General features: G+C 42.9%; 1 protein-coding gene across 17 annotated transcripts; it reads right to left on the bottom strand.

The window, feature by feature from the left end:
• On the bottom strand, positions 1-26,998 carry RMND5A (required for meiotic nuclear division 5 homolog A). 17 transcript variants are annotated; one of them, XM_046940269.1, is made up of 11 exons: positions 19,465-21,191; positions 19,156-19,234; positions 18,252-18,550; positions 17,217-17,359; positions 11,218-11,352; positions 10,938-11,038; positions 7,585-7,751; positions 7,114-7,279; positions 4,720-4,822; positions 3,099-3,253; positions 1-1,702 (listed from the first exon to the last, which is right to left on the bottom strand). In XM_046940269.1, the coding sequence occupies exons 3-11, from the start codon at positions 18,280-18,282 to the stop codon at positions 1,639-1,641; spliced, it is 1,065 nt and encodes a 354-aa protein (XP_046796225.1). In that variant the 5' UTR covers positions 18,283-18,550; positions 19,156-19,234; positions 19,465-21,191; the 3' UTR covers positions 1-1,638. The 17 variants fall into 17 exon arrangements, with proteins under 17 accessions (XP_046796225.1, XP_046796224.1, XP_046796222.1 ...); XM_046940268.1 differs by having other exon boundaries at positions 19,156-19,229; XM_046940266.1 differs by lacking the exon at positions 18,252-18,550 and having other exon boundaries at positions 19,465-19,568; positions 21,082-21,191.
• Positions 26,999-27,015: the final 17 nt, after the last annotated feature.

Below are 27,015 nucleotides of genomic sequence, written 5' to 3'. Positions count from 1 at the left end.
TACATGGAAAATAATATCCTCACCTGTTTATTGTTAATTTTACCACTCGGTAACCTGGTTGGTTGGAACTCAGTGTGAATACAATAGAAGTTTTGCAGAAAGTCACACACCTGCATTGTTCACACGTGCCAAACACATTTCAGGCTCAAAACGTGTGTGCCTTGACTTGTTGCTCTTAGTGTCTCTTTCAGGATGTCCGTTGTCACTGATCCGACAGAGTCCAACTCAGTCTCTCAAGTCAGGTGGCACACAGATTCAAAAGGTGGAGATGTCTCACAGACGGTCTTCTTTGTAGTGCATTGTGCTAGTGCATTCAACCAGTGTGTCAGTATTCAACCATGTAAGCTCAGGTTTTTTACTCCACAATACAGAAATAGGATTTTACACGTAGCTTCGCATGCCTTATGGCTGCTTGCCCTACTATAGGACAGTGCAATAAATACAAATATCTGCACACTAGAAAAAGATTGAACTGCCATGATCTACACCTTGTTCATGAGTACAAATTTACCTAGTCAACAATATGACAAATTGAGCAGAAAAAGTGGCAATGGCAGTAATAGTCTACTACAAAAACAAGGCTAGAAGCAAAGTGTTCTCAAGCTACAGAAAATTTGCTACCTCCTAATACGTGACGTAGGGCCCAATTCTGCCAAGTGCAGCGTCGTGACCAGAAGACTGCATCAGAACATGCTTTTCCCCCATTTAACAATGAATACTTATACAATTTATTTGGTTTTGATAACTGTTTATAAATAGCACACTATAATGACTATTAAACTATACAGCAACATGACATTTATAGCCTAATCCCGAATACAAAGTCCAAAGAACATGACTACGAAGGCCAGAGAGCAAACGTCATCAACTAAAAGCATTTCCACTTCAGAATTTCCTTTTATTGAGTATTCTTTTACACAAACATTTGAAACCTAGGGAACAGGATTTCCTATTCCCTCTGTTCCAGCAGTAATCTATCCACACATCACCCTTATAAATTAGTGATGGATTTTAACAGGTAGCCCCTTAGGGCTATATATTTATATATTTTATATATATGCACATTTACTTTGAATTCTATGTAAAAGTTGAAAAAATGTTTGAAAGAAAAACTCAGAATATATCACAGCTCTTTCAGCAAAAAAAATACAAATTAGTTTTATAACCACTATTCAATTTATCAAACTTTTTTTTTTTCCTGAAGTATTTACCTTTAATTATGTACACATTACAGGAAATAAAACCTCTTGCACAAACATTCTCTAAGGTGACAGTTACCGATAGATGATAGCAGGAGGAATATTAAACAAATGGGGGTGATCCATTTCTGCTTTTAAAAAGTAAAAAGTCACCATATAATTGAGTACAAAAACCTGCATTGAATGACAACTGCTGGTGTAGTAACTTGATCAGGTATGGAGACCAAGAGTATAGTAAAGCCCTATGGTAATAATATTTCTGTAGCATTTCCACTTGGTATGTATATACTAAATGTTGGCAAAGTTTCTGTAGCATTAGCTTATACAAACATTGGAGTCCTCAGTCTGCTGCATAAAATGGAACAGGTGTGTTTTAATTCTCCTGAAATGCACCTGAATTGCAGAGTGTCACTTACAGACCGCATAATGAAGCTTTTCTTCAGAAAAATATCTGTTTGGCATCTCCAGGACTCTGTTCCATCGGACAATAGGGGCATTTTAATCTGGGGACAAAGACAACATGTTAGAATGGTGGTAATGCAGACAGAAGCTGGGTACCAGCATGCTTTCTGGAGGCTTAGCACTGCTGAAACACAGCTAACCATGAAGCTTCTTCCTCCATGATGAAAGCATCAGATTGGCAGTGACAGTCCTTCTTCTTTTCCCCCCAGCAGCACACAACAAAAATACTTGAAGGCTCTGCTAAAAGTTACCTTCCACAGAGAGAAACCTTATCCCATTTTTTTTTTTTCCCTCTAATTACGTTTTCCTCACCTTTTACCCACTCACCTCTGAATTATTAAATACCAGGAAATTATTCTTCATGGTTAATCTATTATTTAAGCTTTGGGGTTAGTTTGTTGCATTTTAGCCATTTTAAGCAGGCTGGTGGCTTTCAGTGTGATTTCATTAACATCCAGTCAGTCTTACTCTCTGGTTCCCAAAATGCTGTCATTTCTCAATCCGCATAGATCAGCTCCTGCAGGCTATGGCTAAATAGGTCAGCCTGGCCTCCCTGCTGAGGTCTCCACCAGGACAATTCCATCTGCTCACTGCATTTCTTCTAGCACTGATGCATTTTTCCTCAACTCTAAGTTTGCACCTCTCATTCCCCAAAGTTAATTTTGTCAGAGCTGTTCTGTCACTAAAGCTCATGAATAAAAGCATCAGGAATGAGTGACCAGAGACAGGAATAACGTAGCAGTAAGCTTACTGGCTTAAAATAGATGAAGTTACCCAAACAGTATACCTTCCCTGTTTTTTTGTTTGTTTGGTTTTTTAAACAGAGCAAAGAATGCAAACATTACTCAATGTTTTCAATCACAGTATCACTTATTTTCACGCTGGATGTCACAAAACAACCAAGAGCTCTAAATTAAGCCAACAGCCTTCACAGAAGCTGTATACATTCAATCCATGTTACCTTCTTCCTAAAGGAAAACTGTACAGCTCTCCCCTCACTTTTCCTCCTTTCCAAAAGCCTGTAGCTACCAGGGCATGATCATTCAACTACCCACTCAATTACTAAGCCATATCTCCCCAAAGATTTACTTCCCCTGCCTACTTTAAAGGGAGTTTCCACCATTATCAGTCTTGCTCCCAGTGAAAAAACAGTTTCTCTTTGAATTTTGTGACAACATGATGGTATTTGCAGCTTGGAAAATTACTCTGTTCACTACATTCCTTCATGTAATCCCCTTCTACAACATCAGAGGGTTTCTTATGCTATTCTCCAGCACATCAGCTCAGCAATCTGATTTCAAAGTCATACTCCAAGACTTAAAAGCTTCCACCAGTTATGGAATTGTGGATCCAGCTTTCCTCAAATACCATACTCTAGTCTTAAGATTCATCATTCTTTGTATTTTGCTTGGAATGCAAAAAAAAAATGGTACTTACTTGCTGCCATTAAACATTTTATTCAAAGCATCTCTTGATATAATATGACCACAGACTAATTTCATAGGTGGATTATTATCTGTTGTTTGCTGACGGAGAATGGGACAGGCAAATATTGAATGGTACCAGCACTTTTTACCAAGGTCCACTTCAATCTGTGAAAGAAATGAAGATAATTTATCTTGGGAAGCAACATTTTCAGACAATTATTCCTTTATGTCACAGTTCTTACTTAAGGGATTTTGTAACTCAGCATTGAAGGCAGCGAAGTCCATCACGTTGATGCTTCACAACTTCCCAGTCAAAAAATACTTCATTGTGACCTTAAAATGGTAATTTACATTGCTCCCCCTCCCAACTCCCTAAAAAAACAGAGTATTCCAACAAAAGACAGGTGTATATTTTAGTGTAGATCTGTGCTCTATTAGGAAAACTGAGCTGATGACCCAACAAGGCATTCTTTATTTTCTAGCCAGTGATTTCTACAGCTTCCTAAAAGACTCCTCCCTCACCTAGAAATCCCATCAATATTAAAGCGTATCAGAATCACTTCTCTTCAGTACTAACACAGAAAACACTGGTGCAAAAATACTCTTGCCATCAGCACTAAATGATTTCAGAAAGGAACACCTCAAATAGAAAATAGCACATACATGACTTAAGAAATGGATTGACAACTGCAGGGCTCCAGTGTGCACACTTGAGGGTTCCGCTCTGACTGTTACAAAAAAGCATCTGAGAAAAAACACATGCACTGAAGCTACATATGTATCTCTTCTTGCTACAATCAGTGAGACTAACTCAGTCCATGCCCAGGTTGCACTAAGCAGGATTTATTTCCAAATCAGGAGCAGGTCACTGGAGAGCTACATGAGCCTAGTAAAATCTCTAAAGGGAAAACAGGATTTTGTAACAACTGAACTTCATTTTAACTCAAGAGTTGTGCTGAAAGCATAATGCACTGGATCCCAGTATCTCCTCAGACATAGACATAGTACTACATCTTTTACCTCATATCTGCCTGATCAAGTGTCAATGCAAAGCAGCCTACGAACAGATCTCAAGCCTAGCTGAAGAACGTTCATGTTCCTCAGTGGGATTCAAACTTTATCAGCCACAGAAGAGGAAGGGGACTCAGCTGTCCATGCTTATGTTTCATGCAAGTCATGTACGTAGGTGCTGCTGAAGGCAGTTCCTTGTCTGTGGCAGCCTGCACAGCTGGTCATACCAGTGGCCCTTGTGTAAGTATGCATGGGTGGTGACTCATGCTCAGCTTCACTATGGGTTGAGCCTACAAACAGAAAAGCAGCAGCCAAGTCCATCAGCCAGGCTGGATGTGGCTCTGGGCAGCCTGGTCTGGTGGTTGGCAACCTTGCACATAGCAGGTGGGGGTTGAAACTAGATGATCACTGTGGTCCTTTTCAACCCAGGCCATTCTATGATTCCATGATCAGCCTGAGCAGAGATCCTGAAGTCTCTGTAGAGGAAACCTCAGACCCTGGAGCTGCTGGAGGTGGCAGTTATGTATGACATCCTTTACCATTCAGCACACAAGCAGCCTGAAATCTGCATTTCCCCATTAGAGATCTGTCTGCTCCGTAACAGCTCAGCATTAACTCACCGGTAGTTCATCCTTCTGGTTCCAAACACCTGTGCACTGCCTTTGTTCAATAACTGCCTTGATATTAATTAGAGCTGGTAATGCTACACAACCTGCTGAAAAACTGCAGAAAAAAAAAAGAAACATTAACAGAATGTGAGTTTTAGCAAATAACTATCTCTTGTATTCCTACTTAAAAAAAAAAAACTTTCAGACACAACAGTGTTATACTACTTCATTCAATTTGTGTCCATGCTTCTGAATAAAGAAAGAAAACAAATGTAGGAAAACACTGGCAGACAAGAAAAGAAAGGAAAGCACAATGTGCAGTGACTGAAACAAGACCAGCAGTATACAGCTGTACCATGACAGAGCTTTAAACCTTCTGCCTGCCCTGAGTAACCCACTTCCAGAACTTCCCACGTTATTTTAGGGAAATACTTCAAAGTGTGAACAACGATTTTTTTGACAATTTAACAGACATTTTGATGGACAATAATTTAAGTCTAATGACAGTGCTATGGGCCTGGAAATCAGCAGCACCACGAACAGAATTTATCAGTCTGCCCTGCTTCTCCAGCAAATCATTTTGTTATTTGTGCATGCTTTATTATCATGACCTTCCTCTCCTTTGCTCCTCCAGATGCTTATTTTTAAGGTTTCTACAGCAATACTGTGGCTAGTTTTCTTGTGAGGGATGTGCCTGAAGCCTACCAGCCTGCTGCCTGCTATTTTAAAGAAAAATGAAATGAAATGAAATACCTCTTGTAATGGCTGGCCTTTTCATTCCTCACACATGGCTTTTTGTTGGTGTCAGCACTGAGTGTAACTTGTGTTAGCTCTTTGGGAAGTTTATATAGGTGGTATCATAAAAGCACTACTGCTTTAACTGTCCTATACAACAGCATCTCTAGATGAGTCCTATGGGCGTCTAACAATTCAAGTAAATAGTAAATGTGAATAACAATTTGGCATCCTGTTGTCCTTCAAGACCCTGAACAATGACTTCCTCAGTGCACTAAGTTTTCCTATTGCCTCCACTCAGTAATTCAGACCACGAGACCTGAATTAGACACATATAGAAGAAACCAATCAGTCTTTAAAAGAAAACTACGGCTGGTGACTGCTTTCAACATTCTAAAAAGCAGTACGTTTGATAACAGGATTTCACTTTAAGCCACTTCAATTTTTAAAGGATTTGCAGCACCAGAGGTCACTACAGTTCCAAACAGCCTTGTTTATGACAGGCATATCAACACCACCTGTGCAGTAAACACGTTTCAGCACAATCAAATTCATATTGGGCCCAAACCAAGCGACCAACAGATCCACACATGAGGGATTTTTCCACTTCATTGAAAATCTCAGACACTTGCACTGAAAGCTGCAGCATTACAGTGTCAGCACAAGGGAAGCACAAAGGGTGGTTATTCATTTCACTGCAACAGGAACAAGATGAGTACTAACAACCAAAGTTATAGATGTCCATAACTTAAGTTATCTATAAAATCCTCCAACTGCAACTGGCATTATTTATTCCAGGAAGACAACTATGTGGAAGCACTTCCTTCGTTGTAGTTTATGACAGAGGTGTAAAACAGGAGAAGCAGAAGGTAGGACAATTTTAAACAGAGCTCTAAAGGAGAATAATAAAATGCAAATAGTAGATAAAAAACAAACCCAAGAAGAGGTAAGGAAGCTTCTGCTGAGTACTGAAACTAGCCCAAAAAGATGCATGTAATTTATTTTCCATTAAACGTTTTAAATAGAAATCAGAACATCAGGCAATTGGCAGCCAAAGGTTAAATAGCAGCTGATCTGTATTATCTTCTGAAAAGCTAGGAGATTAAACTGCTTTTTCTTAACATTTCTGACAGCCCACTATCGATTTGCATTTTGTCAGATTAGCTACCGGGCTTCAAAGTGCCTTTTCTTCTTTGCAAATGAGGGCCAACAAATAGTTTGGAAACCTGAGCAATCTGATTCAAACACTCTTGTAAGGAGAAGACAGGTGAAAAAAGGTGTGGATTAAAAAGAGATGATCAAGCGCTGACAGTCATGGCTGGAGCTTTAGTGCTTTGTGGTTACACAGCAGGAACAGTTTTCACACACTTGTTGTGGAAATAAAGGGCTGATGGCCACCCTCATCCTTCTGTCTAAGCTACAGAAGCCAAGATCCACCCATGAATGCTTCCTTTTGAGATGAAAAGATGCTTCGTCTCCAGCTGAGAAAGCTCAGCACACCAGAATCTCTCATCATTCACATCTTTGCAAATCTCACTGGAGCTAGTTGTAACCACACTGTGCTACACAAGCTACATCAGACTATTTGTCAGCATTTATTTTGTCCTCAATTAGAAACAGAAACCAAAACTCTGTGTACTAGGTCTTAAAAGCAAGCAAAAAGCAGCATACCTAACACTGAGCGGTGATTCAACTGAGAGACCCAGAAGAGCACAGGCATCTCTTGTGAAGATGTCACAGATGTCCGCCCACTGATTTGCATCTAATAGATGAACGTACGGCGAGTTCTCTATACCTTGCCTCAGATACACCAGGCTGCCCATCAAAACCTGAATATCTGTGAGGGACCAGGAACAGTTAGTTGTTTTATGCTATGAATAAAAGCTGGCGTCTTCAGTTCTAGATTGTACGAGGGAAACAAGCAGAAGTGGAACATATACCAAAACAACGACACATATCCTCACCTCTACAACCTACAATTCCAGCCACCACAGAGCAGACACTTTCACCTATGAGAGCCCCAATGTGCTATGAAAATAAGTGAAAACGATGACCAAAAACACACTTGGAACATGACTTGTACTTAACTACCACACGCCACTTCCAAGTGCCTTGGTCACAATGAGGGGAATAAAACCTTACCTTTCTGATGGTTTAGGGCAAACGGCTGGAAGTTTTTTGCATACTGAAGCGCTTCTCTTTGATTTGCTGTTCCACCCATCAATAAACTAATGAAATATAATCTGTGTAGTTTGAACTCCAGTGAACTATTCTGTGCCATAAGCATTTCTCTGTTGGATACCGCCCACCTGGAAGAAACGAGGAGGTACAAAGGGACGTGACACAGGAGTAATTAGATGTCAGCCCACACGATATGAAATTATTACAATTATCAAACATCTATTTCAAGAAGGTGACTGTTCCTTGAACTTCTGTTAGCCTACACACAGCACAGAAAAGAGTAAGGTCCTTTAGAAGTAAGAGGCATGCTGCACGCACAATACATGTACAACATACATCTCCTAGTGCTGCATGGGTTAGCCTCTGCCTTCTAACACAGCAACTGGAAGGCAAGACTGATTTAGGCACAACAGAAGGTAGAAATAGCTGAAATTAATTCCCATATTTGAATTAATGTCACTGAATCTTAACAGTTACAGTCTTCTGCTGCACATTATACAGGTTTGACCAACACTTTCAACAACATATTCTTCAACTTCCTCATTCACCAAACGCCCTCTGCTAAAACACTGTGTTTATGTGTACATTGCCCTGGAGAGGGGAAGTTCACTATGGAAGCATCGAAGAACAAGTCCATGCACTGCAGGTACAAGGGGAAGAGAAATCAGCCTGGATATGGTACTTGGCTCTGCTAAAAATGCAATTTGTGTTATTTTCAACTGGCTGCAATAGAGACTGTTTTTCCAAACCAGCTTTTAGGCAAACTTTGTTTTTTTTGTTCTCTGAGTGGCAGCACTGATTTGGATGAGAAGAAAGCAAACACAGAAACAAGGCCTGAGGTGTTTGGACTAGCATGTTCCATTCCAATTCAAAGGATTTGCAATCAAAAGAGAAAAAGCAGCAAATGATGGCTAAAACATTCAACTCACATATTCCCCATCACAGTTCAAAATCATCAGTAATCACAACATCTGTCTTCCTAATGCCTCTCAAAATTATACTTTCAGAGTGTTTTCAATTCTGTGACTCAAATCTATCCAAAATTTTTGAAGTATACTGTACAGTATGCAAACCACAGCTCTCCTCTAGCTCCTATGTGGAATTTAGTTAGATTTAGTTAGGAAGAATCTCACAAAGCCTGACAAAGATTAAAGTAAGCTTAAACCATGTCCCAAAGGTCACAATGAATACTAAGACGTGACTGCTTTATAGACACAGAGGATGAAAACACCTATTCCCTGGAAGACTACAGTCAGAAGTTCTGAACCTGCCAGTTATTCCCATCAAAGCTTCACAAAGAGTGTTCCTCCTGATCACTGCTGAGAAATATGGGAAACTACTTCATCAGCACCAGCGATTCTGAGGAATAACTGCACTGTGAGACACAGCTCAGTTCTTAAGCTGGATTGAGTTTTGTCACATTTTGATTGTCCTCGTTAACAGCCATATTTTTTACATAAGCATTCATGCCCAGCACTAGGCAAACACAGAGGCAGAGAGCTTTTGCCCTGAAAAGTCACACTATAAGCAGAAATGAGGCATGGTGGGGGAGGGACGCCAGCATACAAATTGAACCAACAATACACTCTATTCTCTGTCTAATTCAGCTGTCTAGAGAATAAGGCTTCCTTTGAAGAAGGACCATGCCTTCTCCTTTGTTTGAAAAATATTTAATACATTGCAGGAATGACAAGATGTGGCTAAGTTGGCACGAATAAGACACAGGGCCTGGGTAACCTGAGCTAAACAAACTTAGTGACTTGAGGTAGATGGACATACCAGCAATAATTTACTGTTTCTCAGAGAGAGAGCATCCTTTACAACAGCTATGTTACTATTTGAACTACAGGCAGTATGTGGTGTAGCTGATGTTACATTCTGCTTCAGCTGTATCACAAAGCATTGCAGTGCTGCTTCCCTTCATTTACCCAATGTAATGGCAATAAACCAGCTGAGCTTTCCATCTGCGTGCCTATATTCAAAGATCATTTGGGTCAAACTTTTCATGACTCAGAGCTGTACTCCAGGATTTTACTTTAGGTTTGACTAATCAGAGCACCCTGCATTTAGTGTAGATGCCAATGACCTCTGAATTGACATATGCCTGAGTTGGTTCACGTTAAAAGTGGAAAAATGTATTTAAGCACATTTCAGTTAAGTATTTAGTTAACCAAATAATGCAAAAAAAAAAAAGTATTTCAAATGTATTTTATTCTAGATCTTAATTTGTACATTTTCAATGTTTTATTCCATGTCTTTTACTTGTAAAATGTTGCTAAAAAGCTATTTTATTTTTTCTTGCTTTTGAGTAAGCTTACCAAAGCCACAAAAATAGGCTGAGGGTTGGTTTTGTACTTTGTTGTTTTTAAAATAAAAACTGCTCTGATTTGTACAGCATAGATACGTATCCACTCCTGGAAACTATAAAACAGCAGTCCATGAGATATTTCATCATCTTTCCCTTATAGCACCATCTTATGTGTCTAGTGGTTGTAAAGCCTATTAAGGTGATGAAAATATCTTAGTCTAAGGCTGACTGATAACATCTCAGCTACTCTCAGACTTCAGGTAATGCTGAATGCTCATACAGAACCTCCAACTCTTGGACTCACTGAGTTGTTTTGTTCAGATCACACTTTCAGCCCACGCTCCCACCTGCAGCTCATGCACCAGAAACACTTTCTGGCTACCAGGGACACGTCCCTGGCCCAACACTAATGACCACCTACCTGGCAGCAGTAGCCCTTACAGGTCACACCTATTCTTTTGCTCTCTCTTCCCAACCTTTACCTGCTCTAAAAAGAGAACTGGCCTGAGGAAAAAGTGATACAGTTGATCCTGAGTCTAAGTGTTGCTCACCACCAGGGCTCGGTGAAGCAAAGACAACTTGGTGATACTCAACACCTTTATTAAGTTCTATTATCCTCAACAGCTGGATCTTTGTGTGTAATATTCACTAGTGTTTCACTGTAACTACAGTAAAGTACCATCATGGCAGATCACTGGTTCTCTAAGTTAATTTTCCTCCCAAAACCTTAAATTAACCCTTAATCCTTTGCGGTTGGACTTGATGATCTTTAAGGTCTTTTCCAACCTGAGCGATTCTATGATCCTATGACTCTAAGAAAGAAGTTAAGCTAGTTAAGCATTGGCCATTGGGAGGGACAACAAGAGAACAACTGGAAAACGTTTGCTCAGTAATTAGATGTCACAAAGAACAAATGAGGACACAAACAAAGATAATATTTAAAGTGAAAAACTATGGATTTATTAAAAGAATTTATAAAAAGGAGGAAAAAAATGAGCAGACTCACTCTAATGCAGGTCTCAGAACTCTAACTTTTAATGCTTCCAATATTCGATTTAATTCCACAAATGGTTCTTTCTGACTCTGATCTATTGATAGACCAGATTCCTGAAAAACAAAGGCACGTTTCAGGTTAAAGCCTAAAAAAAAATATGAAATTAAACTGCTGGGGTTCTTTTTCTGACAGTTTCAATATTCACCTGGAAAATTAACATTCAGATAAGGATGCTATCACAAAGCATAATGCTCCACATTGGATAACATTTAACATCCACACTCGTCATTACCTGACACAGTTCCTCGGCCACATCCAACATGCCTTGCCGGAAGAAGTGCTCTACCATCACCTCGTTGAGGATCCGCTGGCTGTCAGCCTGCCAGCACCCATCTATCCCCACGCTGCTGATGTCAGAGTCAAAATTCTGAAAGGTACAAATTCACATTTAATAGGTTGGAACAAAGAACCCCATGTAATTTTCCTCACATTACGCAGGACACCTATGTCTCCACTCCAGTGCTTTCTGCCTATTACTCAGTTTGCCCTTAATTACCTCCTCTTCAAAGTGAAATGTATCTGTCAGCTGCTTCATTATCTCCTGTGTACAGAAGACATCCTTTGGCTTGCTCATCTCACGTCTCAATATTATCCACTATAAGGAACTATACTGACAAATTACAAGTTAGCTAGCAAATGAGAAATTGAATTAACTAATAAAGGGACTTGCAGACCACAATGTGCTTCTGAAGAAAGTATCTACAGAAAAGTTCTTCCATACATGAAAACTGAACAGCATAAAGAACAGAAGACAAAAATCGCCCACGTTAAAATCAAAATAGCATTATCAATGCATCACTGTCACTACAGGGCACCAAATTAGAAGTAAAAGTTTTAACTCAAGAATTTTTGACATAACTGGGGGGGCAGACAATGCTGGCAAAGGAAAATGTCACTTCTCCCCAGGCTCCCAATGACAACGAAACCCAAATCTCTGCAGATCTCAATATACCAGCACCCGAACTTTGAAGATCCCAGAGTGTTTTTGCAGATCTAACCCCAGTGATCCCACTGCAGTGTATTTTTAGGTCAGTGGCCTACGGACATATTCCAGGAATAAGTAAAAATGTTGTCACAGTGATTCTTTAGTAACACTTGGCACTGTGCCTCTTGGCAACGGGAGAGCAACGCTTACTCTAACCCAGATATAAAACAGGATTTTAACTGCTAACATGTTTAGTGCTCTGGGCAAGTAAGATAATTTGAATAAATATCCACACCCATTGCCCAAAATAAACTTTCTGCAAAAGAACCAGAGCCCAGCAGGCAGTGCATCGCCTGATTGCCTGGTAACTACTGCTGCCTTCTAGGAAGCAACTTCAGAAACCAGAAGTTCGGTGAAATTAGAGCTTCAGCTTTGGCTCTGGGATGATAACAGCTTTGCACCATATGGGAACACCTCTACTGCACAAGCACTCACCTCTGTCACAGCAGCCACGGTAAACACCACTGAGCTTGTGTGAGCTGTTTGCCAGCCAGGCACCACCGGTTCTCTGTCAGCCAGCTAACACTGGAGCAGCAGGTTAGCCAAAACCCGATCTGGGGTAAAGGCTGCTGGTACAGAGCTGGATAATCAGCTTCAGAACAAATGCGAGTTGGGAGTGTGGGTTTGCATTAGATCAGCACTTTGTATTCCAGTGCTGCAATACCTCTGACCTTCAGAAAGAGCCCAACAAGTCAGATGATGTTTTGTGACAACACACACCAGGCAACAGACATTTGCAGAGCAATGCTGTCAAAAGCACTCAGGAGCCTCCTATTAACCTGTTCTAGAAGTGAGATCAAGTTGTTTTTCTTTTTTTAAGAATCTCCTTCAAACAACACAGTGGAGAGCAACATCCTTGCAGCTTTCACCTCATCAATCCCAAGTTTACTTCAGCTGAAACAATAAGCACAGCAGTTCTGCACTCTGCTGAGCCCTCCCCACCATTCAGGGAACACTGGGCTGGATGACAGCACCCCAGAGTTCCGTGTCTGAGCTCCCCCAGACCTAACCCACCCGCCCAATCTCCAGACTGAAGGGCTCGCTTTTAATCACACGTCTCCCTCACAATACCCACACGGCTATGCCTGCTGCTTCCTCTTTAACAGGTAGCAAATACCTACCCACCCTTCAGCTGCCAGCCTCCAGGGCTGAAACTGCTTTAATGATGCTCTGCAACATCATGAAAAAGGAGCAGCCTCCTCAGCCCCACACGCACAGCTTCAAAGCCACCATTCCCTTTGTAAACCCTCAGTAAAACACTCACCTTAGGCTAGCAAATTCTCATCCATCTTTTGGAGATGGTGGGGCAAGACAAGCATCTAAATCACTGTCACTGAGACAAGTCTTAGAGCTAACGCTTCCACACAGGTGTCTCAACTTCTGTGTTCCCTGCCGTGCTGCTTATCTTTAAACTTTGTATAGAAAAACATAAGAATTTTGAAGATTAAACAACACCGTTCTCATCTGTGCCAATTCTTTGAAGCCTTTACAGTTCAATACCATTGCTGATTCTGGTACTGCTTTCCAGACACCCCTAGCAGGTAACAAATCCATAGAGAAGGTATTAAACAAATAACAGAGGCAGCACTGAGAACATATAAGTTCTTTTTTCATTACTTTGGTTTCTGGGAGAGAAAAGAAGATTCATTTATCAATTAAATTATTCTTTGTACCATTTCAACTTCTAGCACACATACAATATATATGTGTTTTATTCTGAAACAAGCCTATGAGCCTTGAGAAACTTCTCAAAACCCCACTGCAAATCAGATTTTTTTTTAATCCCATAAAAGATGGTAACAGTGACTCACACCAACCTAGAAGTGCTGTAGCTTCAAGTCATATAATACAATCCAGGGACCTCAAGAAATGGAAGGAAAAACCTCCCCCTCATCTGTTCTCTGATGAGCCCATGTTTGAGCAGGCTCTCATTTCAATTACTTTTCTTTAAAAAAAAAAAAAACCTAACGATTTCTGGGGTCTTTATGGTATGTGGGATCCTACAGCTCTGCCTCCAGTGGGTCCTGAGCAGTTTCAAGAACCGACAGTGCATAATGCAGTGAGTGACTGTCACATCAGAACAAATTACTGCTTGCCTTTCGCTTACTTATTTCATAATTGTCATGCCAGCATTATATGCTCGTGACTACACATCTCCTAGCTTTGTTTTCTAAATGCCAACAGAGTACCAACTGATGGCATGGGGAATTTCACAGCATTTCAGAAGTTAAATGAATTCCTTACGTTACAGACCCCAAAATGTTTATTTTACACTTTCAATTTTAAGCTTAGAAGCACGTCAGTTCTTATTGCAGAGCAGCAGCCACTCTTTAAGGAGCCTAACAAGCCTAAGGGAAAAGTGTAGAGTATTATGTGCTAAATTTACCAATAATACAAAGAAAAATATACTACTGATAATTGTTGAAATATGAGGACTCAAGACACTCAAATGATGAGCCATTTCAACCAACACAACCTTCCCTATTAATAACATGATATGAAGAAGGATGATGACTAAGGACAGTTTTATTTGCCAGTTTTCCAGCTTAAGTTACTTTGGGCATTCCTTCCTTCTGAATTCTGACCCCAAACACAAACACAACACACTTGTTAGAAGTTCTCTGTTCAGTTTGTGAGTTCACAAGATAATGCTCAACTTGCAAAGACTACTAAAGCTTTCCTAAATGAAGGCATTCAACTACTGCTCACACGGTTGCTAGAGGGAAACATTTACTTGCCCCATGTAGTTGTCTCATCCATGCTTGAGGATGAACTCATTGCAGATGAGTGATGTACAGGGAGACTGATGCATAAGCTACCTGCTAACACCATGCTGAACAACAAGGAGGTAATGAGTACTGAAAGTGCAGCAGATGCTGCTACAGTATAGATGCAACTGGATGCAAACATTCCTTTCCAAAGAAGAAAATGCTCTTCAGAAGAAAGGGGCACACAAGCACGTAATCCCTTAGGTCCCATCCAACTTAGTAATGACTAAACCAACTTAAATGCAGACCAGGCTAAAACTGATATATAAATGAACCCCTTCCTCAACAATGGGGAAAAAAAATTAACCCATTTGCCACCAGAAGAAAATATAGCAAATTCTTTCAGTAGGATTGTTGATTCTATGCGTAACAACAGCTGTCATTCGGATGTGTCACATTAAATTGGTACCAGCACTAGCATGTTTCCCAACCTCAAACCAGGCATTAAAATCATGAGTTATATTTATCTGTGCCTGAGCAAATACAGCTACAACCACCATAACTGGTGTTCCAGAGATGTTAATCCAGCCATAAAATAAATGAGAAAATGCTGGGTGAGGATTTAGGCACAGCAAATGTAACCCAAATCTCATGAATCAAAGCAGGGGCTGCTTCTTTAAATTCAGACAAGTATTTTACTTTGGAAGCAGTAATATTTTGTCCAGAATGCGTCAAGAATCAATTTGTGACATCAATTACAGTTAATTACTGCTATTAGTTTCAGCTTAAGTCTATTATAAGGAAGCAATGTGGGGAAGGCAATTTCAATAGTTTTTGAGCATGTTTTCAAACAGCAGCATGGAAACAATGCACTGAACACACATGGAAAGCTTCCTTCAGGTGTTACTGTCCAGGGTTTAAACATCACACGCTCATTTGACAAACATGCTGGGATTTCAGAATATACTTTCAAGTATCAGAGATTCTACAATCAGTGAGAAGTGATAAAACCAAACTACTTGCATGCTGAGCAGTTCCTATCTGAGGAGATAACCCTCACTGGTGCTCTGCACTGCACAGAAATGTGTCCTTCACTCCCAGCAGGACTGGGGACTGACACAGTTTCCACTGGAAGGTTTTTGTTGAAAACATTATAGACATGTAGCAAGAATGAGAATCCAGGGGAACAAGCAGGCTACATAGTGCAAGTTGAGCTCAGTTTGGAACAGCCCTCTGAAACAGCTTTTCTAACCCTGAACAGGCACGGAGTAGATCACTGCATCCCTTTCTGCAGCTTTAGAAAACCAAGCATTTCAAATGTAACAAATGCCTTCCTTTACAGCTACTCTTTTTCACATGAAACCAGTAGACAGAAAGCTAAGACAGCAACAACACTGTCAGAACTACGCACATGACAAAGAAGCAGCAATTTAAATATCAGACTCAAGTCTCAAATTTATTAAGCTTGTATGCATTGTCTCCTTCGGCCTCTAAGAAAGACTGCCACTAATTTCCACAGCAGATTTACACCCTTTATACAAGAAAGAGGGCTGCTCTATGTCAGACTATTTAAATGAAAAAGGTACACCCAAATCTGAAAGCTTTTCATATAAAGTCCACTAGATAAGGCAGAATAGGAAAGTTTCAAACACAGGACAAGATTACATAGATTTATTTCAGGCTTCACACCAGTAATAAGGATGGAATTTTACTCTAGTTAATAGGTTTAGATACAGCAGCAAGGATTAGAGGCAGATGCATCCTTAAGCTTTGGATAGCAGTGATGCTTGGATTAAAGCTATTAGTACAAAGTTTGAGCTCTCCATGATGGTCAATCATAAGCAAAACAATCCTAACAGCTGCACAGACATTCTGTCCCACAGTGCAGCATTATGCACTTCATCAGTCTGTTGTGCTACTGTTAAATTATGCCTTAATAGCTTACCTTTACTAACAAAGTTGAAATGAGATATTCAAGTGATGAATTAGTGCTCTGTAATGATACAAGTGTTTTTGTCCAGCTGAAAAGTTGTTTTTAATGAAAGTAAATTCAATGTAAATCTTGTGAAATTAAGCTCTAAGAATCGACAACACATCTGATATATGTAAGAATGTCTGTCTCAAATTCTCTCAGCTTCTAAGCTGCCTTCAAGAACAGAATACCACTTCCTGGTCATTCACTACTGACAATGAACCAGAACTGAAACACACATCTATATATAATACTCCTTATCGAGACTGATGTTGAAACAAACATTTTGCTATGCAGATATACTACATTCTGTTACCAGGTCCAGCAGGACCTCTGTGCCACGTTCTCTTGGAAACGACAAATTCGAGCTGCTCCAAAAGGAAGCACTCTGTATAGGAGTTCTGAAGTGCTGTTGTACACCCCATGGTCTTACGTCTGCCTCCAACCCTACACTGCTGCAGTGGACAGGAAGACTTAAGATGAACTGGAGCCCAAATTCCAATGTTGTGAAAGAGCACAGATCACAGAATACATGCAATAGCACCATCAGAGCACAACACACATACCTTATCAATGGCTTTTCCAACTCGGGATACACTGCTGTGAATGTCTTTGTGATCTGAGGCCAGTTTTTGAACTGTGTCCTTTATTCTTTTACAACACTGCGTCATAACAAGTGAAATTGTCCCTGACAGGTCTCCATCTTGATCTAAACACAAAAGAGAGGAAAATTACCAACTCTGTTATGAAGAAATGATAACTTAAATCTCTCAACATGCAACATCATATAAAGACAAGTGGTATTAAAAGAAATACAATTAGAAAGCATTGGTGAAGCAAGTGCAGCTTAAATTAAAACACACAGGACATGGCTCAGCCCACAAGGAAACCAGTCTGGTACAAAAATAACACTCAAGAAGTGCAGCACTTCAAGAAGTAATGTAAATATCTTGTGCATTCTACTTGAGTCCAGAAGATCAATAAACAGGTCTCCAAGAAATACCCTTCAAACACACATCTCACAGAATGTGAGATAACTGTAACAGGAAACAGTGTCTAACCTACTACAGGATCAGTTTTCTTCTAGACATCACCCTGAAGACACACCAAAGCACAGTGTTTAAAGTCAACAATGCGATAGCAAAGTTTGGGTTAATGAGGTCCCAATTCACTCTCACCCCCAAACTACCTCCTTACTCCATAAGCTTGAATTTGAGCTGTGTGAAACATTTGCTTCCTGAGCAGTGGGGACAGCCCCAAACAGTGCCCCTCACAGCCTCTCCTTGAGGGATGTGAAATAGCCCATGAAGGCCCTGACTGCAGACATCAGGGTTCCAAGAAAGAGTGGATGGTCAGGTGAGATTCATCTCTAGCAGTATGACGCTGTTCAGCTCACCCAACAAGTGCAGTGCTGTATGACTCACACTGGGGGCAATATGAATATGCAATGTGCACAAACCCCTCACCACCCCCTCTCACCGAATTCACACTTCTCGTGCCAAAACCAATGACAAAGTCACCAACAGCATCCTTCCGTGCTTTACTTCATCCCTTTCTCTGTTTTTGGTTTCTAGCAGAAGGAGACTACTTGCCAGCCTTACCTCTGCAGGTCTCTCCTCTCTCAACATTCATTCTACATGAAGATGAATTCCTTTAGGCACACAGACTGGGCACTTCAACTCTACTGAAGGCTAATTTAGATAGACCAGCACAGAAATGCTTTCCCAACATTCCAGATCTAAACAATTCATGTGGAAAATAAACACCCAAACCATTCCTCTGAAGGAAAGATTTTTAAAAGCAACCACATTTTCATAAAGTTTGTTCCAGTCTCATTCTGTACTTCAGCACGTTCCTGGTTTGCGTGACACGTGAAGAGACCAGTTCCAATGATGGCGAGCTGAGAACAATAGAAACAAACAGTAACTATTACAATGCACACTTAACAATGTGCCTTGGAGAGAGCAAAGGAAACCCAGCGTCACAAAGAACAAGGCTGCAGTCGGAGGGGGTAGGGAACCACTCAGCAGCCGCTTACTCTTAGCATCTATTATGCATCCCAACTTTCAACTCTGCTGTTGACGTCAAGAGCAAAAACAAGCTTATGTTGTTACACACTACAACTAGTTCATCCCTAGGAAAGTAAATAACCCCTGCTCATCTCCACAAGCCTCTGCTATGGAAGATTTAATTGCATTTTTGCAACAGACAAAGCTTTTAAGGATGAAGGAAAAAGAAAGCATCAAGTTTCTTTCTCTGGTTCCATGAAGATAATGTTAAGCTCTGATGCAAAATGACAGAGCTCTACATTTTTTCCTGCTGAGGATGGAATCAGTGGACAGTCACCAATTCAGCTCTCCACATCCTACATTAAAGAAGAAATTTCACACAACTGCCATCTGAAGTTGGCCTCCTACCATTACTTCAACAATAATGCTTATTTCTGTTACTGTTTCCTTCTTGTGACAGGCATTTAAAAATTGCATAAAGGATTAAGTAACTTACTGGTGCCTTCTCCCAGGACGAAGTGCTCAGTTAGATTATACCACAACCTAAACATAAGTGCTCGTTCCCCAAATCTGCACTGCCCAATAAACAAAGAAGATAAAACACGTTAATAGCCATTTTTCCCTAGAAAAGCCATTAAGCTAAACTTAACAACTTATACACGCACTGGTATTTCCACCCCAAGCAAATAAGTGGATTATTGTCCCCTCACACACATACTACAGCAGAAAAGCCATCAAATTTATAAGAGAAAAGATCTCTCCCTCTATGCACATCTCTTTCTGCTTTAATTAAACTCATGATTACTTGCAATAAATCAGCAGAAGAAAGCCTGCAGACAGACCCCTCTCAGCATTCAGTGCTCGCAGAACACAGCGGACTGACAGCTTCACTGCACTGGGTATACAGAGCTGCAATTTAAAAGGAAATACTTCAGCAATCAGACAGCGGGCACTGAGCAGAGCTCAAAGCCAAGTTCAGTCAGCCAGACACTGACCAGACATTGCTTCCACCATCCAAGAAGAATAAGCAATCCTGCCTTGGCTGCTCTGGGAGATGAAATGTATTAAAGGAAAAGAAAACCAAACTTGGTCTTCTTATCCACAGGGCTCAACACAGGGCTGCTCAGTGCTTGGGCTTTAACATGAAGAATAGCTCAAGAAATGTTAAGAGCAGGAAAAAGCATAAGAGAAGCTGCTTCTGCCTCTGAACTCATAGGTTTTTGCTCTCCACCCATTTCCTTTTGATAGCCACTGCCTATTTAAGGCCTTTTCACACATCTTTGCTTTGAAATTTCGTCCTACAACGTGAACTTCTTTCTATTACTTTTGGACCTGTTTTGTCCTTTTGTTACTATTTACTTTCTCTTTTAAAAACACATACACAGAGTGATATTTCTGCAGTTCACACCCCCAAATTACAGAGCTCCACATTAGCATATCTGGCTGCTTCTACGTCCATTAATTTTAAAAAAAAATTCAGGTCACAGCACACAAAAGCTGCAAGTATATGGTGTTATTAGGAATGTACGTGAAAGCTGTCTACCCACAGACATCAAAATTTAATAGAGCCCTGAGATATTTGAGTATGCACTGACAACACATTAGCTTCATTCCAGAGTGCTGACTAAAAGAAAACTCAGTTTGGGATGCACTCTGCTGGGACAGCATCACCAGTTCATCAGTAAGTGCTGAGAACACATCTGGGGTTTTACAGTACCATCCCAAAACACTTGCAAGTGGAGCGTGGAGGGAGCACCCCAGGTTTTCACTTTACTACAATAAAAGTAAGAGCTCTGGATGTGGAATAGAATCATAGAATGGCCTGGGTTGAAAAGTACCACACAGATCATCTAGTTTCAACCCCACTGCCATGGGCAGGGTCACCAACCACCAGACCAGGCTGCTCAGGGCCACATCCAGACTGGAATAGGATGCTTGTAACCCCACAGATTCCTACAAGTATCAATGCAAGCCTAAGGATTGTGCCACAAAGCCTTCCAAGCAAGGTCAGCATCTGCTTGTGAGGATAATGCATTAAAGACAGTCGATAAAACATACAAGCTCAAACTCTTTTGAAAGCCACTGAGCGCATTTACTGAGATATACTTCCAAATAATACCAAAAAAGACAGAACATTACTTCATCCCAAACAACTGCCTCAGAACTGCATTTCCATATTTGCTCTCTATGCAAACTGCTCTGTACACGCAGCAACTCTCATACACTTCTGTTTATGTTCCCGGAACTAAATGCACTCCTAAGCGACAGCTGCACCTGTATTTGTAACAAACCCACAGCAAACACATTTTACTCTGAACCAAACCAAAGCAAACCGCAGAAGGCAGCAAGATAGCACTCTGCTGTCAGGTTGGGGCAGAGAAGATAGGCAGCTCCCACTCCTAATCCCTGAGCCACCACTCACTTCCTGCAGGGCGCTGGGTGAAGTCGCTTCAGCCGCCTCAGCACCCCTCCCACACCATCCATAAACACGGCGCTGCCTCCGCTGCGGTGATTTTGCAAGCTGAGTGTCTCATGTTTACAGTGTGCTTCGGAGACTGAGCCTTCCCACACCAGCTGCAAAACAGAAACTCAACTCACGAGGCCGTGTTTGCTTCCAGCTGAAGAGCGGCTTTGCCCTCCACACTGCCACGACAAACGTAAACAAGTGACAAAAGCATCAAGAAAAAGAGAAAACAAAGAGAAAGACGAAATAAACAGCGGGCTCGCTGCTTTATTGCAAGCCTGCTCTTTATCCCCTGGCCCTCCCCGGCCACCAGGCTGTCCCCACAGCGCAGGGATGAGCGCTCTGAGAGGGGTCGCACCGCGCTGAGGGCACAGCCGGGCAGGGCTGAGGGCAGCCTGCAGGCCTCGCGTTCCACACTGCCGGATTTTAAGACCCTTTGAAGCGTTTTTGTCCTGACGAATGGGGAAGGAGGGCGGCAGGCTGGGAACGGACGGCGATAGGGAAGCAAAGCGGGGTGTGTGGCGGGGGATAGGGGGGTTCCTCACGTACTCTCGGTCTGGAGGATCTCCCGCCGCAGCCCTCCCGCGTACTGGATGAGCTCCTCCAGGCTCCGCTCGCAGAGCTGCCCGTAGCCCGAGAACTTCTGCAGCACCTTCTCCAGCTCCCGCTCCACCGTCACGCACTGGTCCATAGCGGCCGGCACCGGGCCGCCTTCTTCTTCTTCGTCTCCCCCCACCCCCGGGCTCCGCGGCCTGTCCCGGCCGCCCTCCGCCAGCCCCGGCCCGGCGTCCAACTTCCCGGTCTCCCCCAGCTGTGCGCAGGCAGCGCCGAGGACAGGCGGGGACCTCGGCGGCGGGGGAGCAGGCAGCGCTGCGGGCAGCCGGGGGCCTTCGGGGACAGAGGGAGGGGCAGCGATTATTGCCCAGGCAGCGCGGCGGGCAGCCCTGGCCTACCTGCGTGAGGGAGCAGGCAGCGAGGCGGGCAGCTAAGCGCGGGGTCCTGAGGCCGCGCTGTTGCCATGGGGACGGGCAGGTGGGGGTGGGGCGCGGAGGGGGAGGAGGCTGCGCTGTGTGCTTTCGGCCCTCGGACGGCTGTACGGCTCCTGTGGGCGTCGTGGCATCTCGCTGCAGGGCCGCTGGGGGGTCAGGGCTGAGGGAATTCACCCCCCCGCAGAGTGCTCGGCAAGCACTTGGTTTAAAAAAAGCAGCCGAAATAAATATTTTTGCTTGAATACCCCCTTCTTCAGTACTTGGGTACGGCAGCCCCAGGCAGGTGTCACCGTGTGTTCCTGTCCTGTTAGAATCAACTGAGAAAACTCTGGTCTGAGTTTGGAGCACAGAAGCACACGGTCACAACCCGCAGGGATCACAGAGTCACAGAATCACAGAATCACGGGGGTTGGAAGCGACCCCAAGAGATCAGTGAGACCAACCCCTCTGCTAAAGCAGCTCCCTACAGTAGGTCACACAGTGGGCACCCAGATGGGCCTTCAATATCTCCACAGAAGGAGACTCCACAACCTCTCTGGGCAGCCTGTTCCACTGCTCCGTCACCCTCACTGCATAGAAGTTCCCCCACATGTTAGTACAGAGCTTCTTAAGTACAAGTTTTTATGCTCTTGTTAACGCACACCAGATACCATTGGGCTTCTTGGCCACGAGAGCAGGCTGCTGGCTCATGGCCAACCAGTTGTCCACCAGCACCCCCGGGTCCTTCTCCACAGAGCTCCTCTCCAGCAGCTCATCCCATAACCTGCACTGATGCATGCGGTTTTTCCTCCAGTAGGCACTCCCAAAACTCAAACCATGTAGTACCTACTAATATCTAGGAAAAAAAAAAAAAAAAAAAGGCAATTCAAGATGTAATTAACGTATTCTGCTCTTGTATGCTGCTTTGGTTTTGATTCATGTATCTTTCTGCGCTGTTAACTGCTGAGTGCTTACGAGCAATTACCACAGGAGAGGAAAGATTGTCTATCAGATCAAAGAGTAAAAACTCCAGCCTGCATAAAGCCCAGCACAGCCTGCAGCCTGGTCTGATGTCCCAGCTGTCCCTGCCTCCAGCAGGAGGTTGGACTTTGTGACCTCTGGAGATCTGGTCCCACCAGAACTGCCGTGTGATTCACTCACTGCTGGATCACATCAGGCCTGCATCACCTGAATAACCAGAGCTTTAACCGAGGTGTCAACTATTGGACAATCTACTGCACAGTAACACCTGTATATTAAATGTACTTCCTTCTGGCCACTTACAGGAAACATTTTTGAATTCAAAATTCCTCTAGATAAAATAGCGCTGTCTGGCTGCCGCCATTTTGTTTTGACACTCTCACAGAGGCTTGTTGGTTTATTTAATTAACATCAGCTAAGTAATATTTTATAGCACACATAAAAGCTTGTTGAGATGCACCCATTTTGTTTAAAAATGTAATCCAAGAAGACTATATGTTACTAAACGCCTGCCAATTATATTTACAGAGTCAGCTGACTCGTGGTAAAACTGGGTTTCTAGTAGCTTAAATGTTAGTTGACTGGTCTTGGTATGTGGCAATATTAAGGCTGTCCAAAGAGAAGGGCTTGATAATATTTTAACGTGGTAAGGAATGGAATTAATATTTTCAGTCTTCAGTTGTATTGACTTCAAAAATGACAATACTTGTCTTAATGTTCCCAGTAGGTGGCTGGGTCTAGAAGGTGGATTACTGTCTGTATTCCCAGGGCGCGCAGTCAGCAGCTGCTCACAGGAAAGGATGGAGGAGGAGAGGGAATCCTTGCCATTTATCAACGGGCAGCAGAGTCTTCAGATTTGGCTGTCTGACAAGAAAAGATGTCTGTCCCAGTTCTCAGGATTTGGTCTCAGTCTCTCAGAAATCCAAGTAAAATATTATTTCAGCCAAGATGGTGTAGAAGCAGATCCCTGCTTTGGGGTTTTCTTTAAAGGTGGGATTTATATACTTAGTTCTCATTACATCTGTAATATTTGCTCAGTGAGCACAGAACTGTCTGTCTGATGACTGTTTAATATTGTTAATTACGTTGAGTTAACCCGGAGGTCTTTAAAATGTCAGCGCGTGTCTTGTTTGTCTTCACCCCAAATGAATTTTTAATTCACTGCTATGGTATTCAAATTTTCCAGCTAATTATAACTCTCTGAAAAGTTGTTTGCAGGTGACATGTCAAAGACATTCTGAGTTACAACTAGAAACCAACAAATGTCAGCCGTATCTAGAAAATATCAGGTTTGTAAACTTGAAGATGTAAAGACAGTACTCAACTAGGAAGTCTTTCTCGGCATATTAAACATGAGTTGGAGGGAGAAAAAAAAGCCAAAACTCTGTGAATATGTGAATGCTCCTCAGGTTTGTACAAGTGCAGCCCTCGGTGCTGCTCAGCACAAATCTTTGCAGAACCAGTATTTCAGCACAGAGGCCCCAGGCCCACTGTGCAGCTTCCTAGCGTTATCCCTTTTGTCCCCCAGGCCTTTGGCTAACCCATCACCTGTGGTTCTTGCTCATACCCATCCCTGCCCTGCTCATCACTTGCATTTTTCCCCCTCCCTCACGTTTCTGTTGTCTTTGTACTGCTGTGCTCGCAGTTGCTTTGCTTTGGATTGTTTGGGGTGTGTATGTGTTGGATAGAAGTTTGAAACAATAGTTCTACTTTCTTGAAATTACTCCAGGGTTTTGAGTTTTGGCAGATGATTAGCTTAGCATCTGCAGGGGACTCATCATCAGTTACCACTGGGGAATGTTAAGAATTGATTTAACTCAGCCCATGAGCAGTAGGAAATAACATACTGGTGACAGCCTCCCCAGCAGTTGGTGTTGCAAATAGTTGAGCTGTGAGCGTAGCCTTAATTAATGCTAGGTGCTTTCCAGCTGGAGGAAGCAGGGCATCCCTCAGCTCAGCACACAGCCAAAAGATACTGGGAGGAAACACGGGGAGAGCAGGGAAATGGGGCAGCTTCTTGTATGTGTGACCAAAGTAAAGGGTCTCTGTGAAACTTCTGAAAAAGAAACATGGTCTTGCAGTGCGTTCTCAGCACTCCAGGGGAGCCTCCCTCTGGTCCTACAGACAGGTGACATTAAATGTGCTTCTTATTGAAAATCCCTTGGTTCTGCCAACTGCAATAACAAAACCATTCTTGGTTTTTTTTTTTGCCAAGGGGAAAGGATTAATCTTCCTTATGCTGTGCCACGGACACTTTCTCATCAGGGAGATGGGCCCTTGAAGGGGATTTTAAAACAAATGGAATGACTGTGAAGGAGAGGGCTACAGCCTGTCCTCCTACAACCACTTGTTCCTCCAGTACCTTCTGTGCAAGCTCAGTCCAAATCAGACTGAGCTGCTGAAACCCCTTTATATTCATTCAGCTGAGCAACAGCAGCAGCTCTGGTGCAGTCCACCCTTTCCTCCTCTAATCTTTACTGTACCACATTACCATTATGAGGAATGAAGAGTTGTACGGCTCCCAGTACAGCACAGAACATTTAGAAGCCCACGAGGACTTGGTTTGTGAGCAGCTATTTCTGCAGTTTCTCTTCCCCCTTTCCAGAAACAAAACGAGCCCACTGCGGAAGAAGGGACGGCTGTCATGGCTGTGCAGTAACCTGCAAAGCTAAATGGGACAAAATGAGCTGAATCTGCATCCAGGATGCCCAAGCTGGATAGGAGAAGGCAGGGAAAGGTGAAGCAGAAGAGCAGCATTCACGTTCCTTTCATACGGTGGTTGGTGTGGGTGGAATGGTTAGTGGTTTTTTCCCCTTCGTATCAACATGTGGAGAACCCTCTAACTGTTTTTTAACAGCTCTGAAGAGTGTGGCCATTTAGATGCTTTCTACAGGTCAATATTTATGTTAAAATTCGATTTTTACGCCTTAGTACAGAATTACTTAAGCATGTGCACTCTGAGGGGTTGTCAGTATTCTTTAAATGAAGCCGTGCTATTTCTGTGTTTGTGTATGAGTTGGCAATTTTAATGCAAACTGTGGTTTCTTAAAATAACTAAACCTACAGAGGCGATGCTGAGTTTCCTTCAGAGGAGAGCCTTCATTTCAAAGACCAAGTGTGACTGCAGTGTGTTTTTAAGCAGGCTAAAGCACCTCTTTACAGCCTTTCTCATGCTTCTGGTGCAGAACCCCAGCAAAGGGGTCTGGTCTGCAGTGGTTGTCGACCCTGCACATAGCAGGGGGGTTGAAACTAGATGATCATTGTGGTCCTATTCAACCCAGGATATTCTATGGTATGAGTGGTCCCAGTGATAGCAGTCCCATTGGGTTGCTGTCAAAATACTGTTGACGGAGATGTTCACAACCCTGGAGATGTGGCACTGGTGGGCATGGTGGGGACGGGTTGGTGGTTGGACTTCGTGATCTCTGAGGTGTTTTCCAACCTTAATGACTCTGTGATCCTGTGAACTGTCCGAGCGCTTCAGCTCCGGCTGCATAAACATCTTTCTCCTAATGAAAAACATCAATCTGGGTTGCAGTTTGTCCATTCTAAGGTGGTTTTCTTTCGTTGTAATTTATTTTATAGCAACCGCAGCAATCGGGTCCAAAGCTGACGCCTAGGGCAAGCACAACCCCTTTATTTACGGCACAACCTCCTTCTTTATGGCGCAGCCCATTCGGGCGGCAGGCCGGAGCCGCTGTGCGCGCAGCCCGCCTTCCCTCACCGCCCTCACCGCCTCCGGCGCCTTGCCGCAAAACGGACCGGCGGAGCCCGGGGCCGGGCGGGGCGCTGCCGTCAACCAGCAAGGGGCGGCGGGGCCGGCGCCATAAGGACCTCCGGGGCCGTAAGAACCTCCGGGGCCGCGAGCAGCGGGCGGACGGCAGGCTCAGCGCGGCCCCCCTCGCTCGCTCGGCCGGTCCCCGCCCGCCCGCACACGTCACTT

Source organism: Gallus gallus, chromosome 4 (genome assembly GCF_016699485.2).
Source record: "Gallus gallus isolate bGalGal1 chromosome 4, bGalGal1.mat.broiler.GRCg7b, whole genome shotgun sequence".
NCBI lineage: Eukaryota > Metazoa > Chordata > Aves > Galliformes > Phasianidae > Gallus > Gallus gallus.
Note: the sequence above shows the minus strand (reverse complement) of the source record. Positions and strands in the feature narration are given on the sequence as shown.